Here is a 20,871-nt window from a genome sequence, read left to right as displayed (position 1 = left end):
TGAACAGAGGTAAGCAAAGCCTGATTTGTACTTCTCAACAGATGTGACTATGACAGGAATAAAAGTATAAAAGGACCACTGAAGTGCTTATGCTAACTTATCATAAGTAGGGTTTTATTCCACATTGAACAGCCAATCAGTCATACATTCTCCTCATATTTCTGGCTGTCCTTTCATAGTCAAAACAAAAACACATCGGAGGCTACCTCTGGTCAGTTCATTACAATTTCACGCGGGTCCTTTTATTGATGTGCTATATTTATAGTCTGTTTTGGTGTCAAACACTGCCTTCATTCAATCACACATTTGACACATTTGATGATGAGGACAGTGACAGGACAAATATTTCTCTCAAATAATATACAAGATTGAAGCATTCCACAGAATCATTGAGCTGAGAACGTGTTAGTTATCATCACCTATTTTAATTGGAATTGCCATCACAACCATTAGGCAGTTATAGGGTGACAAAGTAATATCGAAAAAGAAATGGGACACAAAGGTGTTCAATGCACAAGGAGACAATAGAACCAGACACTGATCAGGATTTGTTAAGACAGAGAATCACAGTCAGTTTTGTAGTCTAATGTTGACTTTTGAGGCATTCAATGAGCTCACTAACCAACAATCAACACAGCCTCATCTTTATATACAAATTGGGGACCACAAGCCATGTTTTTCACCCATCTGTGTATATCTACACATGCACCTTACTTTTATAAATATACATTGGATTTGCTTCATTATTTACATCAATGCAACTGTATTAATCACCTGAGATACAGCCAGTTGGTTAGCTTTACTTATCTTTACCTATATTTTGTTGGTGTCTTTTTTTACATTTTAGTGAGTTTGGTGTATATTTGCTGTGTAACAGTCGCAATTTGAGCAGTGTTCAACAATCTGCTAGGCTCCCTTTATGATGACAGCAACCTGTGACAAAGAATAACTTCCTCAGTGATGTGGGTGAACAGATTTTTGGGTGCAGTCAGTGTAATTATCCTACCTCACCAACCACACCAGTTTTCTGGAAAACACTACAAGTCACATAGAAAATATCTTATTATATTTATGCTTACACAGCTGAGCGACTTGGGAACACTGTGAAGACATTTTTGCTTCATTTATGTAGTGCCAAATAGAGGAATGGATAGGAAATAACTTGCCAGTGAACTTGGATGTGTCTTTGGATCCCTTTGCCTGAAACTGCCTGTGTTTGTACTTTTTGCATCTGCCTGAAATTTGAAACTTAAAAATGTAATGTAAGCTTCTAATATCCCTATAACATAATATAACAATATATGTTTCATATCACACACTCTTGCCTGTAATAACATGACTTTGTTTGTTTTCCAAATTCTTCTGGTACCATGATATTAAAATTAGTCAAAATAAACATTTAATAACCATTTTGTGAGCTTTGGTTCTAATACCTGTTATGTGAATTGTTTACTTATTCCTCTATACTCATAACTATTACCTGTAGCTGACTTTTCCTTATCCCTCTCTCTCTCTGTCAAATGTATTACCTGGATTTTTCATACAGCTCTAACCTGCATTAGTTACACTAGTGGTGGTTTTACGGAGTGTGAGACGTCTTGTGGCTTTCACCCCGATCCAGCTGGGCCAAGACGTCACATGCAAGGCTATTATCACCCCATAAATCTATGCAGATCGCAATAAACTTCTCTTTCAGTCTATTCAATTGTGCTAACACTGATGTGGACTGCCATTAAATTTTAAGGAAGAACCAAAAAAAAAAAAAACCTGGTCCCATTTAATTTTGACTTACAGCTTCAGGCATGTGCGCTGTGCCACACATGGATATGACCATAATCTTCAAAATGACCAAGAGAGTCTGTCTGTCGTACTGAGGTTGCATACAAACTGTACCCAGCCAAAAGAATAACAGTGCAATTTTAATAATGTTAGAATAAGTGGCTTTATTTTTAGGCATCACTCTCAGACCATTTTGAATTTCTTCTGACCTCTGAGCAGCAGCTTTCAGGTAGAAAAGCTGCCATTGATTATATTACCGGTCTCCCTTCCCCCTCTGTAACCGATTCAGTGGTACTGAGTATATTAATATTGACTGCCAATATGCCTGGGAGGCTCTTATATTGGACGGGGTGATTGAAAAGGCAGAGAAAGCAATTTATTCACCACTAAATGTATGTTTAATGGGAGTAATTTTGTTGCCTTAAGAACACATGAAAATGAAACAGCCGCCAAAGGGCAAAAACCCAGTGATGGTGTCAGTACAATATTGAAATTATTACTGAGGCTGCGGTTAAATAATGAACCACGCTATCCAAGGTTTGGCCTAACTATGATATAATTGGATGGATGTTAAATAAATATAGCAGTGATGTTATTTTTTTGTTCTTATTTTATATCCTCACAATAATTAGGCAGCAGTTCTTCAAATGCAGAACAACAAATAAGAGAGTTTTTTATGATTTCTGACATTTTTGGTCTTGACACACAATTGCTCATTTGGCATTTTGGAGAAATCGAGGCTCTGTGATTTACCAGTGAAAGGCTGGTTTGTTTTTTTTTAGAAAATGTGTTTTCCTATACTTCTTATATTAATAATAGGAAAATGTTAAGATAGCAAATGTTCGGTACTTGATTCTGTGGATATGTGGAGGGGAGCTTTTATAATAACATGCTGTATACCGTAATGTAATCTACAGTTTTTCTGCAATAAATGCTAGCCAATTATGCTCAGTTCTTTCAGGTTTAGACTCTGACATACTGATGTTGATTCAGTTATACTGATTGGTAATTTTAAGACCAAGCTTGTGGTGTTATTATTAGATTGCAACATATTGTATAGTTCCTGGTAACTCCGACAGCAGTGTCCAGTAACACAGAAGGGCTCTGAACACAGATGGGAGTAGCAGTGCTGAGTAAAGTGTTTGGCTCAGTGGGTGCGTTGGGTGTAAATCAGGTCAGCCAGGGTTAATCCACATGGATTACCCACAACATTTAGCAGGAGACGCTCATATCTTCTCCCTCCATCCTTAGTGCGCCATCCTGCTCACCCATGCCACCATACCCTTGTAAATTTCAGACAGAAGACAGCGCAACATGAACTTTTTAGGGTTCAGGAGAATAATGGGGTCTGACAGACAAATCCCAGAGTAAAGCTCCTTGTCTGCCCTGAACTCTCCCCCACCCACTCTGCTGGCCTCACCACATGTAGCCTAATAGGGAACTACTAAAACTCTGCAAGTCTTTCTCTGTTAATTATGTTCAATTATTCTTCTGCATAAACTATATATACAAATTGCAAAGATGCATCCAAAAGATGACACCTACAAAGTGTTGTTTCTATGGGTTTCTATGGATGTTTTTGTGCACTCAAATAATCTATTTTACAAGTATATGCAGTGAATATTTCCCAGAACCCTTTCATGACTGTTATATATCCACATGATCATTAAAATTTGATTTAGATGGAAGGCTGGTCATGAGATCCGCTGTATCTGTTAGCGGTAAGATTTCCATTTTGAGACTCAAAATAGATGAAGATTGGGCAGTTCATGCAGAAAGGTCTTGCAGAAAAAACAATGGACTTCCAAAGGCATATCCCTCTTTTATGAGGCTTTGAGTGTGACTTGTGTGGTTACCCAATACGTAAGTCAAATTAAGACTGACTTAAGTTTTGATCTTCCATAAAATGTTTTATATTATTTTGCTTTTGGAGAATATGAGATCTGAGATGGTGGCATAAAAACAAAGACTACTTTTGGATTACAAATTCTCAATTACTTAACATACTCTATGCTAAAGCATTGTCTTGTACAGTGATATACTGACCCACAGAGATCATTTTGGTAAGGTGACTATAGGCCAAATACCTAAAAATGCCTTGCAGTCCAAACCTTATCTATATTATGGGTGTCGATTGTAATTTATTAGAAGTATTGCTGGATTGTAGTTATATGTGTTGCTGAAAATGCCAACAGCTTTTGCTTCCAGTTTTTCAACAAGCTGTTTATTTTAGCAACTACACACAAAGTGTCGTTTTTACTGACCTGATGACACAGTAATCTAAGTTAAGTCAGTCTGTGTGGTTGTGATGAGAAGGCAGTTAAGACAGTAAGAGCAAAGAATGTCATATCATTTCTACTGTAAAGTACGCACACTGGCTTACAGTTATGTGTAATATAGATTTCAGAATCCTTGAACTTGTCTATAAATCCGTTCATGGACTTGTCTTTCACTATATTGTTAACATGCTGCCAAGACATGTGTCTGGTATAGTCCTCAGATCTACAGGCTTTCTGCTGCTCACTGAACCAAATACTCACTGAAGCTTCTGCAGTTTTTGATCCAAAACCAGAGCAGCTTAAAGACAGCAAGATCATTGACTAGAACATGGCCTTTAGCCTTGCTTTAGCTTCAAATGGGTTATTACTATGCTATTACTATTTTTGATACTTTTACTACTTTTTTTGATTTTTGACTGTGCTTGTGTACATGGTTTTGAGCAATAGGTACTGAATGGCTTGGTTGTCTCAAGATTACAGAGGTGTTGTTCCTGTAAATATGACCCTCAAGGATACATAGAGGTTCATTACTGAATTATATGCCAGTATAACAACTGGTTGGTCACTGTATACTGTAGTTGTTGTGGTTCGTCATAATATATAGGTATATATATTGATAGCTATTGTGTATCAATACAGATAGACAAACATAGGCTTTTCTGTTTAACCTTTAAATACTATGTGCTTTTCATCTTTGATTGTTTTATTAGTTGTTTTAGTGTAAAGCACCTGAGCTGCATTTTTTGTATAAAAGGTAATTTTCCTCATTAAGAGTTTTACCAGTGATGTCTTGTATTTATGGGATAATATTAAATGGTCGTGATAAATGTAAGCATCCTAATTTACAGTAAGAACTGTAACACAGTTTTGTATACAATATATAAAACACAAATACAGCAGTGTATTTTGTCAAGCTTGCAAAGTCAATTAAAATTGCAAAATTATACACCTATAAGTGCATATCAAGTTGAAGTTTTCCTTCACAAGGCGTGTGGCTTAAAAAAGAGTACAATAGGAAACTTGTACAATTTCTTTAGGGTTGCTTTGAGGGGAAAACCTTTGTTTTACTTACACAAGAACTGAACCTCTTATTTTCTTCCCAGCCTGTTGGTGCTCTGAATCCAAAGCGCGCAGCATTCTACGCTGAACGCTATGAGACTTGGGAAGACGACCAGACACCACCTTGTCATTACAACTCTCACTACTCCACAGCTGCCTCCACCCTGCACTGGCTTGTCAGAATAGTGAGTAAAATCACTCCTTCAACCACCGTCTCACCGGTTATTGTACTGTGTTCAAACTCCTCAAATTAGTCAAGCATCTGAATAGGAATGAAGTCAAACCCACATCCTCAGACAGACATCATTTTTGAGTCTGCATTAGTTGATTGTCACTTGTCAGACTTGATGATGCTGTTACTTTGAGGTCTGTCGGCTTCTGCACAGGAAACAGCTCGACATCTCAATTTGATTGGGCCTGAGTTAGACCAATGGCGCTCAGAAAACACATTTCACAGGCCAGTAAACCGGCATATGTGAACTAAATAAAGAGTGGCTGGGTAATGATTTACAGAGGCTGCTGTGACAGGTTTATGTGTTTCAGGCAACCCAGTGAGCGCTGGAGACATGTCCATCAAGGTTACTGAGCACTGTCCTCATTTACTCTGGAAGAGAAGGAGGAGGCACACACGCTCTCCCCCAATCTGTTCGCCTCAAAACAGGCCCTTATAACCTGCACGGCTTCTTTAAGTTGGTGCACATTTGATTTTGAAGTCAGCTTATTAATTTGAAAGATCTTTATGGGGAGTTTGTACTGTATTTCTATCTCCTCCTCTCCCATCATTAGTAGAAAGGGACTGATGAACTGAGGGAGCTCCCTTGACAGCAGTTAGATTGGCCTCTGTGGGTTTGTTCCCACAATCCCTTTCTTCCTCTGGTGAGTGATCCATCCGCTCCAACCGGCAATGGTCGCCATCTCAGGCTGAGAAAACCAAATTTGAGCCAATTATCATTATGGCTTACTGTACTCAGGAAGAACACTAATTAATTCCCCCCCAGGCTTGGATACAATGAATGACTGATCTCTACAGAGATCCCTTAGTCTGCTGCAGAAAAGAATAACAATGAAATAATGCAGATAATTCAGACTATTCACATTTATGTTAATACGTTTGGTAATCCAGTAGGTTCAAAACAGTACTGAGATTTTCATTATGTTGATTATGATGGTTGCAATCGAAATGCAGATCAAGAGGGTGGAAAATGTAATGATGACTTTAAATTTGGGTGGAGATCTTTGATCTTTGTGATTCTAATTTGCTTTCTCTGTAGGAGCCCTTCACCACGTTCTTCTTTAGTGCCAATGACAACAAATTCGACCACCCTGACCGCACCTTTTCAGCCATTGCCCGCTCCTGGAGAAACTGTCAGAGGGACACCTCAGATGTAAAGGTGAGAATCACAACAAAAGCAAATAGTACAATACATGTTTTACGTGTATATTGAAACAGGAGGTCTTGAGCTGGAAAAATTGTGCCCTTAAAAAAAGTGGAAATTCAATCTGTGATTATTATTCTTCTATGATCTATGTATTTCCTTGCCACATACCTTCTTTAAGCTGGTGTTATGGACCTGTGGGTGTAAGGTAGGAACAATGGTAGTACCCATCAATATATTGCACAACAACAGCAAAATTGCAACCATACAGTGTGTGTAATTGGCAATATAACCATAGCAAGCCTCTCACTTTCTATGCCCCCCTTCTCAGACAATGTGCTTGAACACCACTGCAAAAATATATACCATTAATTATAAATGCCTCATTCAAACAGCGAATCACGAAGACCCATATTGTACAAGAAAACCCTAAGCACTTAGAAATGCACATTTGATTTATCTCATGCAAAAAACAAACTATCTCAGAGGTAGACTGATCTTGTGTCTCTGCATGCAAGCACTCATGAGTTTGAACAAAGGCTGTGTCTGAGAGAAAGACAAAGCCCTCCCTCTGCAAATCCACAGAGCAGTTACTGAAAACGCTGAACCCTGCTGATTCGCCTCCATTTTGCCCACTGCATAACACGCAGCAGGAATACGCACTGACCTCAAAGTGTCATATATTTCTAGCACACCCTGCATCGGGTAGTGTTGCCCCAGGCAATTAATAAAGCATTAATGACAAAAGCTATTTAAAATGTAGTCTTTTATGTACGGACAGGGCTTTTACTCGCCAGGATGTGGGGGAGAGCAGCCAACAATCTATGTGAGGCAGAGGCAGAAAGCTGCGAGCCAGTGAACAGCTGAATAGTCAAACGCCACCCTGTTAACAAATACAGCCTACTTTCAACTACTTGTATGTCTGCATGCATTTGTTTTTACACACACAAGATGGCTACTGATCTATTAGGGGAGGCATTGTACTGTGAAGGACAATGCTGGATTACTAACAGTATTTCATAATGTATTAGAAGCAGGAAAATATTACGTTTGGTTTACTCATGTTGCAATAGTGGTAAACTATGAGGCAATACCACTACAATGACTTATTTGATTATTAATATTTGCTATGATCCTTTTCATAATAATCTAATAATATTTCTCTGTTTTTTTGGATGCCTCCTAATCCCCTTTTTGATGTATTTTTCTATTTCTAATCATGAACATACTATGTATAAAAAGTGCATTGATCAATATAATCCTATCCAAAATAAAATTAGATAAATGAAAGCATAGATTTCCATGCAGCCAAACATAAAGACAGACACACAAACACCATGCACAGACACCATGTAGCGACTGAGACTGAGCGGAGAGTCTGGGGTTAAGGTCAGCTTCAGCCCAGTACACCGAGCGGGCCATCAGGCCTCTGATTAAAAGGCAGCTTGTTTTTACCAGGGTCTCTCCTTCATTAACCCCGGCCTCCTCCAGCAGTAATGACGACAAGACCGAGGGAGACTGAACCCCTGATGGGGATGACCTCCTAAAAGAGCAAGTCAAATGGAAACAATCCTGCGCCGACCAAGCTCTCACCTCCTCGACCACCCCATCATTACTGTGCGTCCATACCTCTCATTTATTTCTGTGCACACGCAGTTACATTAAGCTGGCACAGCCACCATGGGCAGACAGAAGCAGACTTTTCGTGGAAGTAGTGGGCACACACACACACACACACACATACTCTCTCACACACACACAAACTGCCACCATGCTGTCTGAAGGAATCCAGCAGCACTCCACTGGTGACAGATTTTGACGAACATGTCATTAAGGTGACACAGTGTAAAGCAATGGAGGCTTGTGTGATTGACTTGTTAGCCCATTACGATGCTGTTGCAGAATTAATGGCTGCCATGGGAGGGTGGCTTGAAAACAGAGCTGGCAGTTTTAACGGCTTGGTGGTGAGTTACGGCAGGAAGTTTACAAAGGAAAAAGTGGAGGGAAAGTGCGGTTGTGTGTATGTGTGTGTGTCTGTGAGAGAGAGACAGAGGGAAACCGAGAGGAATGGCTACTTTACTCCCTTCCCTGTCGTGTGTGTGCAGGGTGAAATGTGACCAACAGCAGACCAGCAGTGTTATTGGCCTGTACCATGTCATGCTAACTCGCTCTCTCAAAACCCAGTGATTTATGGTGGCCTAAAAGCTCTGCTGTTATGTATCCCATAGGCAATATAAAACTCCATAGTACCACTGAATCTGACAAACACTGCATTCATAAAACAAGCCTGATACAAGGAGTTAAAATACTGCCCTCTATAATCTCAGGCTAAGAGACAACAATTAACTTGTCTTGTGTGTATGTTTTCTAATGAGGACAGAGCGGAGGATCTACATTCCTCGTGTGCATATGCCTCATTGTGCAGAGGCTTTACTCACTCATCCTTTCTTAGCTGTATGATCAGGAGGATAAGGGATCAGAGTGTGGACTGCAAAATCACAGAAAGTATACATATAGATTCCTTTTCTTAAAGAATTCCTCAAAGCGCCCATTACCCATCCAAAACATGCCATAGTTTTTAGATTGACTGCTTGACATCCAGGAAGCAACCATTTAATTTCAGAGCGCTATGAAAGTTCAACCAGAATTTAAAACTTTTTAAACATCATTAAAAATGATCTCCTATGTTATTATTATTTTTTGTCAGAGTTTTGGTTTTCATGGTAATGCAGTTGAAAGCAAGTGCTGTGTCAGTCCAAATGTTCTTGCTTTCAAAAATAGTATGATGTCTAAAGTTAGTTAAAGAGTTAGCTGCCAAAGAGCATTGTGCAAGCTGTGTTTTCAGAAAAACAAACACAGAAGAAGTAATGAATATTGTGAGAGTTTCTACAGTCTCTAGTATGTAACTTTGGCTAAAAATAAAGACATAAAAATGTTCACTGTAGTGGATTGCCTCACTCACTCAACTCAAGCAAGTCTCTGCAAGTTGATGTTTTGTGATATATAAAAGGTTGTCTGGAAGGTAAGAAGTCAATCTAAAAACATAAAATGTGCTTTTGAAAATGGTGGGCAGCTATATAAAGTCTATATGATGTCTACTTAATGGGTTAAAAAATGTAAAAGTACCATTATGGTCATTCAATGGAGAAATGCCTTTAGGAATAGTCTCGTCTCAGAACTCGGGTAAATATTTGCTCTTTTCTTCAACGTATGGAATCACACCAGGCTTTATGTAGGGGGCTCCTTTGCCATGCTGACTTCCCCTCCACTGTGAGGTCCTGACCCCATCACAAGAGCCCAGAGACCAGGGAGAAAAACCCAACTCAGTTCCAGTTTCATTTAACACACCTAACACCTCTGCCTGGAATAACTGGACTAGCACCTCTCACCGCCTTCTCATGGCCTGCTGTTTAGTTTGTTTGTGTTACCTTTCCCCTTGAATTCTCACTTCATCTCAGTGGGATACCGAGCCCCTTTTCTCTGTTTTCCATGGCTCTGTCCTCACATATGTAATTTCTTGCACTTTGCTGAATTGTTGGCCGATTATATGGTGAAAACTGTGGAATTAGACGTGGTCCTGTCAGTGAGCTGTAAAACATGAACACATCTCTTACTTTAAAACGCAGGAACTGATTCCTGAGTTCTACTACCTCCCAGAGATGTTTGTGAACAGCAACGGCTACCACCTGGGAATGAGGGACGACAGGACCATGGTTTGTGATGTGGACTTGCCAGCCTGGGCCAAGAAGCCTGAGGACCTAGTTAGGATCAACAGGATGGTAAGGTTTAGGCATGTGTCAAAATGGTATAATTACTTTAGCCCAAATTATACATGTATATGATATTACTTACTTTATTACCAAGATAGAATATGAGAACATCTTCAAAACATGAATGACCAAAAATCTTCTTTTCTGCTTTTCTGTCTCTACTTTTCAGTAGAGATCCACTACAGTATATGGCACACTGTATCATGTCATGTTACACATCATGTACATACTGTAGTACCATACTGTAGATCTACTATAGTGTGGGATTATTTAGATGTACTTTTTTAATTTCATTCTTTACATTTAGCTTTTCTGCCTCCACAGCAGCAACCTTGTAACCTTCCCATGCATCTGTGTCTCCTTGTCTTATTCATGAAGCATCTAATAAAGTGCACCGCTCAATACTAACACTGTACCCCTGACCCCAGTGATGTCACTAAAGGACAGGACTGAGGGCAAGTTTGCCCTATAGTGTTACCTTCTCTAATGCCGGGCCTCATCATTTTGGCAGTGTGCAGTACCCTTTCCGTCTGCATGTGCACGTTTAATACAGACAGCCTATCAACATGTGGTCCACAAAACTCAGCAGGTCTCAGGAGCAGCACAGAGACAGTAATGGCGATCCAACCAGTCTCTTACCGTCTAAGAAACTCTCTTCTCCCTTTAATCTGGAATCACTTACCATAGAAACTCAACAGCTCTCCTCCCCACTAAACCTAATGAAAGCGACCAAAAAACTACATGATGAATGGCCATTGCATGTGCAGATGCATTTTGAACGCATATGCAAATATGCTGAAACTGAAAATGCTAAAAGAAAAACAACAAAAAAAAACAATGGATGATGGTAACTTAGAATTTCCTTAAAACCATCGAAACTTTAATAATACAGCTAGGAGGACGCAAAGTTTCATGCACATTATGTATCCTGAGGTTAGGGGCCACAGTGTTTTTGGACCAGAGGTAGAAAGAGGCTGTGGGAACACACTTGACCTTTTCAGCTAGAGTGACAGAGCTGGGCTGGTGTTATGGAGGTGACCTTTCCCCGTTCTCTACCCACGCTGCATGGTGAGCTCTATCAGGCTTGTATACCAGCAGAGTGGGGGGTGGAGGGGGGAGGCAGGAGGGGAGAGAGAAGGGAGAGGCTGGGAGTTGTTACGGGCATGTCTGCATCTCCAAAACAATGAGAAAGGGTTGACTAGAAAAAAAGGAGTACACTGGATATTTTCTCACTGTTGAAGGATACATGTGCGATGTTACCTTGCATTGTTACATCTGCAGACCAGTGTATTCACACGCCCCGAGAAAATCATAGTCTTCTGCCTCCATTTTTTTTGTCTTTCTTTTGTTCTGTTCCCTAGCTAGCCCACACTCTCACTTCCTCTATTATTTCATTTCTGTCAGTGAATCTCTCTCCCTGCCTCCCCCTCTGTCTCACTCTTCCTCTTTTTTTCTTCCCTCCTTCTCCTTCTCCCTCCCTCCTCCTCCCACTTCCCATCTTTGCATGTGCCACTTTCAATTGTAGTGATATGCCCTGTGGCAAACTCTGCCTCTGTGTGCTCGAGCAGGCTTTGTTGGTAATGGCTGTTATTCCTGACGCGAGGGGAGGAGTGTAAATTCCTCCAGCAAAGCCTTACACCAGCATGCATGGGAATTATATTTTACCGTATTGTGGAACAATACATCCAACCCCCACTGCATGGCTTCCATAGGTATATTTATAACAATTATCAGCCTTAAATCTTATCCCAAATCTCTCACTAACACTCCCACAAGAAATCAAGTCTCCTTTTTCACTCTCACAAGTGATTTATTAATGTTGCTCGTGCAGATGATTTTACAGTAAATTGGATCCCTGTTAGTATTGAACCGATTTCTTTGTCTCCATGTAAAGATAGTCGTCGGTATTTTGAGTGGACAGAGAAATGTGATATGGGAGGCTTGTCCTGAGTTAGTTGATTGCATTAAAAGGAGAGGATGCAGCTTCTCTCTCTTTTCTTCTGTAATCCTTATGTGCAGTAAAATAGGTTAAATACTTATCTTTATATACCTGAATGCAAGTTATTTTTCCCTTACAGTACTCTTAATTAGTTTTGTGATGTTTGATGCGATGTAATGCCCTGGTAGGTCATCTGTGTACAGTACAGTAGGCTGTGTTTTGTTGTGTTCAGTGTTGTGTGGAAGTACAATTTGTGTTGTGTCTTTTGGCCCATGTGCTTTGTGCTTCTGGTATGCCTCTCACCTCTACTTGCCCTGTACTCCTCTGACAGGCCCTGGAAAGCGAGTTTGTGTCATGTCAGCTGCATCAGTGGATTGACCTTATTTTCGGCTACAAGCAGCGAGGCCCAGAGGCAGTGCGTGCCCTCAACGTCTTTCACTACCTGACTTACGAGGGCTCCGCCAAGCTGGACAGTATCACTGACCCTTTGCTCAGAGAGGTAAGGCACATACACACATAGCTATGGAGATAAAGCCCCTCCCCCCTCTCTTATTCACCATAAGCGCAACTTCCTTTCTCTATTTGTCCTGGCATGTGCTGGAGCTCCGGGAGCATTCATATCATGCATCTGTCAATCAATTATTGTGTCATGCAAATGTAACCCGTGAGAGAATCAGGCAGGAGCTGCTGACTCATCGAGTTTGCTTTGAGATTAGCGTCATTTTGTGATGACCTGAGTTATTAATTTCCTCTCTTACGTAATCTTTTAATATCTGTCCACATTATCATCATAAATCCATCTTAACATCATCTCCTGTGCTCTTTTATTTCTGGTGCTGAATAATATACTGTATGTTCCTTCCCTTAATAGGATCAATGAATCTGACTGAGCTCTTTGATCAATCGACAGAGGTCACTCAGTCAATAAATGAGGGAGTGAATCTTCTTTTTCTTAACTAATTAATTGAATATCTATTAGCTCGACTGTACTACTTGTGAATAGCTTAATTGCGTAGAGGGGAAAGGGGACCACAGACTGCAGCAGCTGGCATGCATTGTGGTACTTTCCAGTATGAGCTTGTCTCTCCCTGTGATATCCACCATCTGCTGTCTGCAAAACAAGTCATTTATATACTGTCACTTCCAGGGGCGCCTTTATTTATCAAGTGACCACTATGCAAATCACCTGCAGAAGATTTGGCCTATCTAATTACCAAACCATATTGTGAAAGGTTTGGTTTTCATCATTTTGAGAACAGTTTAGGCAAAGCTTTTTTTTTATTTTGCATCAGTCTGAGGGGTTTTTAGCTGTCTTCCACTCGGCCTACTGTTACCTTGAGAGATGACAGTACTGTTAGTTAGTTGCACATTAGGAGGCCTGCTATTCAGACTCCCTAATTGTGCCCAGTTGATGTAGTCACTATTGTGACATGTGAATGTATTTGTGCTGGTGAGAGAAATCGGCTCAGCTAATTGCAACTGATGTAATGCTGATATGATGTGCACTAATTAAGACAAGCCTTCATACCTTCAGTCATTTTTCTCATTCCAGATGGATTCTTCCTCTCTTCCTGTAACAAAGTATAACCTTGTATATCTAAACCTCAAACCTGAAAACCTAGCACTATGCTAAAAATGCATCATGAACAAGTCTATTAAACATTAAAACGTAATTATCTGATTTCCTTGCAAATACAAATTGCGAAGAAGATTTACAATTCCAAAACAGATCATTGTAATTTCTCCACAGCCCCGCAACCCGGAAAAACGGGGTGTTAAAAAAAATGTATATATATATGTATATATATATATATATATATATATATATATATATATATGTCCAGTAGTATAAATTCACAAGTATTTCCCCTGGATGATCTGATTACAACAACTATGCTGTAAAATGATGAATTTAAGTTTCCTGCACAGTCTATAGTAACACTATGATAATTCTGTGAAGGTGATTTCCTGTAGGATTTATCGTACCATTATTCCCGTTATTGTTTACTACTCCCACACAGGCCAGTCTGTGAGCTGCCTGGCTGAGTCAGTGAGGTGGAGCATGGAAAAGTGCCCAATGAATGTCTCTCTAAGACCTGCTGAAATGTGACGATTGACTCAGGGGTATTGATTCATTCTGGGCCTGACAGGTGAAACTGCAGATCTGGCATTAGTCACAACAATTAAGGCATTTGAAATGTCAAGAAATTAGAGGTCATGAGAGATAATTTCCGTCCATGTGTCAGATGGAAATGATGACACCCTCTGACATGCCGCCCGGCCTCTGGCTGAGGGCACGGTGACAGCTCTACTGGGCACATTGCCGGAACAGCAGTCATTCTCCGCGATGCTCCTCCTGACAGCCTTCTCTTATGGAAAAACATGACAGCAACCCCTTGATTCAGACCCCGCTGTGTCACTCAGAAGTAAACAGACAAATTATTCATCAGTGGGACTCTATTCCTCCTCAGCTGACACTGCCGCTCCCGCCCCCTCTGAATCGACAAAGACAACAAAGTGTGCTGTGAATGAAGGGCTTTGAAGCAGCTGACATACTTTAAATTGATTTCACCTTGATATTCTCTTAGTGATGGGACACAAGTGTTTAAATGCTTGACCTTAATGATAACAAACTCCCTTCATATGTATCACATAGCGTATAGGATTCAGTGTGCATTGTCATTGATGATGGCTGCATTAGAGACATCACCTACTGGTGGACACATTGTTTGAGACATTTCTGCTCCCGCATACAGTAGTGCACATGTCAACTCACAAGCTGCCACTCAAGAAACACCCTCAGGGTAATTCTTTGTTAGTATTTAAGGATTAAAATAAATCCAGATAAGCTTATCTTAAACAAATTTCCATTGGCATGAAAAGAATGGGCAGCAGCGTCGTCACATGAGAAAGTAACACAATTACATTAATAGTTTGTTTATGTGCATTTGCATGTGCCTGTATGGTTTCTGTGCTGTTTTTAGAATCTCTTTATACTACTTAAAAGCCAGAAGTACTGAATTTAAAGTAAAGTAATGAAAACAATTTGCTTCACTAATCGACCAAATCTGACAAAAGGTGAAAGGTGAAGCATCTTCATATTTGTAGTTGCCACTGCTGATCTCCGGTGTCATGATTCAGCATGATCCCACGCTGCTTAGGGGGTCACTGCAAGGCCGTGTTTGCATTCTGTCTGACAGAGCTGTTGTGTTGCTGCATTGCATGAGTGCACTGGAGTCTCCACGGAGTCTCTCTGTCACCAGTTTGGGAACCAGGCAGCAGATAGAGAGAGCTGCAGCCGCTCACCTCTGAAGCCTTTTGCTCACGCCAAAATCAGATGCAAACAAAGTCAGACAGTCAGACATGCAGACACAGTGTGTTATGATGGATGTTTGGTGCTCACCCAAGCAAGGCGGTTGTTGCTGGGAGGGGAGATCATCCAGATGGCTTTGGCAATAAGTGTCACTTATCAGCCAAAAAGCAGAGCCTGAAGTGACTTAAACTAATGAACTGCCTGTTAAGTGCCCTCCATCTGAGACCGAGATAGAGATAAGTTTCTGACATACCTCAGAGAGGATTAGTGTTGAAGCACCTGAGAGATATTGACGTGTTTTGATCATCTAGTGGAGGAACATGTTCTTGAGTTAACCTTCAACAAGTCAGACCCATTTCCCCAGACACACACACAAAAACACAAACACATACAAGCAAATGCCCCCCCTCTGGAAATAATTGTTGGTCAAGGTTGTCTAAAACCACCAAAACGGGACCTGCAGCAGCCCAGTTTCCCTGGTAATAGAATCATCACAAGAAATATGGTGATGCTTTCCACATGGCCCTCTCAGCCTTTCTGATCTGTGTATCGAATTTCTTTTTTTGAACAGACATTGTGACCTTCACCCAAACCTAACCTTAAATAGCCACAATGTCAGTTGCTTATTACTTGATGGACTGCGTTGTAAAGAAACACTGACTAACACTTAATGGTTGCCAAATGTGCTCACCAACTCACATGAAACTTTCACTGCCGTGCGACAGCGCTCAACCGTGTGGACAGCGCCTTTTTTGGTGCTGTGGAAGATGGAAAGTGACCAGGGGGTGTTGGGGGCGACTGTTTGGCTTGCAGGTGGCCTGTCCTGATTCAGTATCACCTCCAAACGTCCCGTGCTACATCTCCCTCTGTGGCATGTGCTACCCAATAGGTCCTTTTGATAGTGAGTGGTGTGTACAGGCGGAGGAAAATGAGGGCTAGTCACCCCGGCAGTCAGAAGGGCGGGCGAAAGGCTGAGCGATGTATGTTCCATTGTGCACAGTGGCATTGACGGACATCTACAAGCTCCCCTCTGATGGTGGAAGTGGCTCCAGTCACATCAATCACTCCCACTGTGGAGTGCCCCACTTTCAGTCAAGCTCAGCAGCTCTTACTGCCTGTTTTTTTGTTCACTCACTGGAGAAAGGAGACGAGAGGAGATCTTTTGTCTATTAAAATGAAAGTTGTTTTCTAATAATAGTAAAGATTGATTCCTCTGGTGTTATGTTGTTGTTTTTTTCTTCTACTCAGGGTGCGACTTGTGCCATTTTTATTTTTTTCCTTAGTCACAAGCATCCAGACTCACAGTTTATACCCCGTAAATCCTCCTTCATCAAGGTACCCTCTGCCAAATCGCCTTGGTCCGCTTGTGTGATTTTGTGCCTCTGTTTCATACATATGTGTGCGCATCAACATGCTTTCCCCCTTTGTTTCAAGCACAATAACATCTAAAAGCAGGCCGGCCTGCTGCAGTCCTAGCTGGATGTCACTCCAGGTTAACGTTTATGCAGTGGGGGCCCCTACGCCTGGAAATGGGAATGGTTAACTGAAGCATGTTAATAGGAAAAGGCTTGTCTCTTCCATACTAACACTTGGATGACTCTGCAGGCTGAGGGGGGAAGGGGGAGCACCCAGGCGGATTGGGAGTGCTCCCCTTTCCCTTTACCTCCCCCCTTCCTCAGAGGCACGGCTGAGTTAGGATTTGCTTGCATTGTCAAGTAACGCATTGACCCATCACTTTGATGCATATTGATTGTGACAGCCTCTCTCTCTCTCTCTCTCCTTCTTTCCTCTCTCTCTCCCGCAGGCCACAGAGGCACAGATCCAGAGCTTTGGACAGACGCCATCTCAGTTGCTTATCGAGCCACATCCTCCACGCAGCTCCGCCATGCACCTGGTGAGAGCAACGAGCATGCTGGGAAAATTTCCTGCACCTCTGGTGTTGGTGGTGTGTGTGAGAAAAGATGTGTGGACCTGTGCGAGCCTGGACGATGTGTGTTTGCGTGCCTGTGTTTATAGGTAGAAACAAGATTGAGATAGATGTCCCTGATTTCTCAAGTCTATGTATTTCCTTCAATCCACTCTTTTATAACAAAAGATAAATATTTCAGAAGGCTTACCTCATGTAGGTCATAGACCCGCAATATAACAACAAATTTTCAGTACCATTTGTCTGCACTGTTTTATAGCTGTTACTGCCTACTAGCAGTGTGGTGTAAAGGGAAGAGTGCTCCCTACTGGCCTAGTAGCTCCCCTCTTTCTGCTGTAAGCTGCTCTTCCCTGTCTAATCCATGTAATAGCCAGAATAGTCCTCATTATCCCCACACGGCTCTCTCTGTTTCTCTCTCCCGACAAAAAAACTTTGTAAGGCAGATCCCTTTGAGACCTTTTAGTTCAATTTTCTACTTTTTCAACAGATGTGAATGTTTTCATCCACTCCTGTCAAAAGCTTCTAAAATTAGGGATAGGATGAGAGCTGAAACTGGTTCAAAACTCTCAGAGTATTGTCAGGATTACTATCTCCTCCATTGCTTTTACTCCTACTAGTTTAACCCATGGTTGTAAAGGTTGAGCTGAATTTTACTGTGGTAAAATAAGCACATCTTCAGAAACTCATGCAATCTCTTTTAATGATTCTTCTTTGTGGACCAAACTGAATCTTTCTGACACATGTGTATCATGTTTGCACCATCTCATGTGTACAGCCTACTTCATTCCAGTTTTCCATGTTTCACCCTTGTCTGACCAGCCCCTCGTCTGACTGCTCTGTCCAGAGGGGGCAGTGCATGAAGCTCTCCTCTGTGTCTGAACCTAGTTTTTCCTCCAACCTCCACACTAATTGCCTCTTTCCATTCTTTTTCTTCCATCTTTTCATCCTTCTTCTTTTCATCTTCTGCATCCCCTGCCTTCCTGCTCCTCTTTCCTTGTACTCCTCCTCCTCCTCTCCCACCATCACATCCCTTCATCCTTCCCCACACTCCGTCTTTTCTCTCTTCTACTCAATAGTGTTTCCTTCCACAGAGTCCTCTCATGTTCAAGGACCAGATGCAGCAGGATGTCATCATGGTGTTGAAGTTTCCATCCAATTCACCGGTAACGCATGTGGCTGCCAACACCCTGCCCCATCTTACCGTACCTGCTGTGGTCACTGTCACCTGCAGTCGACTATTTGCCGTCAACCGATGGCACAACACCGTTGGTGAGTGGAGCTCAACACACATGGCAGGTGATATGTTCAAACATACACATACGCCCAAAATTGTGCCATGCCACATGTGATACCTACCACAGCAGAGGCCCTGTAAAATCACTTCATCACCGTCACACACAAACCTGCCCACCGCTCATAATAGAGCTGTAGCCAGCTGGCTATGTGAGAGGCTAGCACCTCCTAGGTAAGCTGACCATGAGTGTTTCCACATGTTCCTTTTCAGACATGTGTGAACAACATTACCCACAGAGCCCCTCCCTGAGAATCAGCCTCACCTCAGGGTCAGAGGGCCAAAGCAATGGTTACTAGGAAATTAGGCCGCAACTGCACCACATTCTCCTCACACGTCCCCATCTGTCACCGTAGAAGCACACTGAGCTCAGGACCAAAGAGTCCGCACTGTGTGGCTGCTCTGGCTGCTCCCACACTAATGAACACAGCTGCAGCACCCTTACCATCCTGTCGGAGAGGAGGGAAATGTGTTTTTTCAAAATAATGATGATAATAAGGCCTCCATATTTTCAGGCATGTTGCTGTTTCAAAACTGGCTCCAGATACAGTTTGCATGGATAAAATGTCTCCATTCAGTTTGACACTCTGGGAAAAAAAGCCCAGTAAGACAGATGGAAATCTTTCTGATGGACCTCCAATACTTCCATCTCCTGGAAGGGACTATGAATTAACTTTGGCTCTGAAAAAGGAACAGGTGTGTCTGTGTGTGTGTATGTAAGAATGCACATGTGCAGACATTAGATAGCCTTAATGATTAATTTCCTTATGTATCCCTGCCTGAATCCAGGTCTCCGAGGAGCACCAGGCTACTCTCTGGAGCAGGCCCATCACCTGCCTATAGAGATGGATTCTCTGGTTGGTGAGTAAGCTTCCTTGTTTTGAATGGAAAATATAACATCAAACAGAAAAACAATAGACCATTGACTTTTTGTTTTAGCTGTAAGGGTCTTAATTAATAACTTAAAAAATGCTTGTAACACCACAGGTATTGACACACTGTTTTTCTTTTCTTTTTTTCATAGCCAACAATACTGGAAGCAACAAGCGTCAGATCACAGACCTAGTGGACCAGAGCATCCAAATCACCACACACTGTTTTGTGGTGACAGCTGACAACCGCTACATACTGGTGTGTGGCTTCTGGGACAAGAGCTTTCGTGTGTACTCCTCCGAGACAGGTAGGTTGCAGTGTAAACTCTATTTCCTATAGAGGTGTGCACTGATGTGTGGAGGACTGAGCACTATGATGGGAATAATACAGTATTGTCGCTGCTCTCTCCTGACAAGCCTAGTAGAAAAATGGATGACTATACTGTAATACACTGGAAGTCATTGATAAGTTTAAAAAATGTTTTTGCTAATTTCCTTTCCGCTGATAATGACTCAGTGGGATGATAATGTTGGCAACATACCTGTTTAATTATATAAATGACTATCATTGCAGCTTGACACGTGCCCATTTAACTCGATGGTTCCAAACTTGTGGGTCAGGACTGCCCCAATATGAATCTGATGTCTTTTATGAACTGGATACTTTCACCTCTTCCTCTAAAACTCCTTCAAATTTAACTAACCAAGAGAGAAAAGGTACTCCTGTGTGAACTGCTCAACATAAGTGATGAGGGCTCACCAACAGACATTGTTTCATTTTAAGAGGTCACAAGCCAAAAAGGCTGGGAACCACTAATTTAACTATGTTGGAAATATTTTTCCAGTGTTACATACAATACTCTCAGTCAGTGGGGCTTTAATACACAGCCGGCCGTAGTTTTACCATGTTGCATTTCAGGAACTTCTGACGAGCAATTCTTGCACACCAATAGCATGTTTGTTCATATTTTCTTTAGGCAAGCTGACACAGATAGTTTTTGGCCACTGGGACGTGGTGACATGTCTGGCCAGATCAGAGTCTTACATTGGAGGAGACTGCTACATTGTCTCTGGGTCCAGGGATGCTACACTTCTGCTGTGGTATTGGAGTGGACGGCACCATATTATCGGCGACAACCCCAATAACAGTGAGTAAGAGTGCGCATGTGCCATGCACACACACACACACACACACACACACACACAGAGTATAAAGCAGCATCGCCCTCTGGACAAATTTACAGGAATCTTTTTACCCTGTTTAGT

At 41.6% G+C, this 20,871-nt stretch overlaps 1 protein-coding gene across 4 annotated transcripts in view; it reads left to right on the top strand.

Annotated features, from left to right (window-relative positions):
* The window catches only part of nbeab (neurobeachin b), a 188,961-nt gene that overhangs the window by 162,539 nt on the left and 5,551 nt on the right, over positions 1-20,871 (top strand). For all 4 annotated transcript variants that reach the window (XM_070906391.1, XM_070906390.1, XM_070906393.1 and 1 more), the window contains 9 exons: positions 5,162-5,302; positions 6,389-6,508; positions 10,120-10,272; positions 12,534-12,701; positions 17,320-17,409; positions 18,519-18,711; positions 19,523-19,594; positions 19,758-19,913; positions 20,583-20,753. In XM_070906391.1, the coding sequence (XP_070762492.1) occupies positions 5,162-5,302; positions 6,389-6,508; positions 10,120-10,272; positions 12,534-12,701; positions 17,320-17,409; positions 18,519-18,711; positions 19,523-19,594; positions 19,758-19,913; positions 20,583-20,753 (1,264 nt within the window). The remainder of the gene's footprint in view (positions 1-5,161; positions 5,303-6,388; positions 6,509-10,119; positions 10,273-12,533; positions 12,702-17,319; positions 17,410-18,518; positions 18,712-19,522; positions 19,595-19,757; positions 19,914-20,582; positions 20,754-20,871) is intronic.

The sequence above is a fragment of the Enoplosus armatus genome, chromosome 5 (genome assembly GCF_043641665.1).
Source record: "Enoplosus armatus isolate fEnoArm2 chromosome 5, fEnoArm2.hap1, whole genome shotgun sequence".
Taxonomy (NCBI): Eukaryota; Metazoa; Chordata; class Actinopteri; order Centrarchiformes; family Enoplosidae; genus Enoplosus; species Enoplosus armatus.
This window is presented reverse-complemented; position numbering and strand designations above follow the sequence as displayed.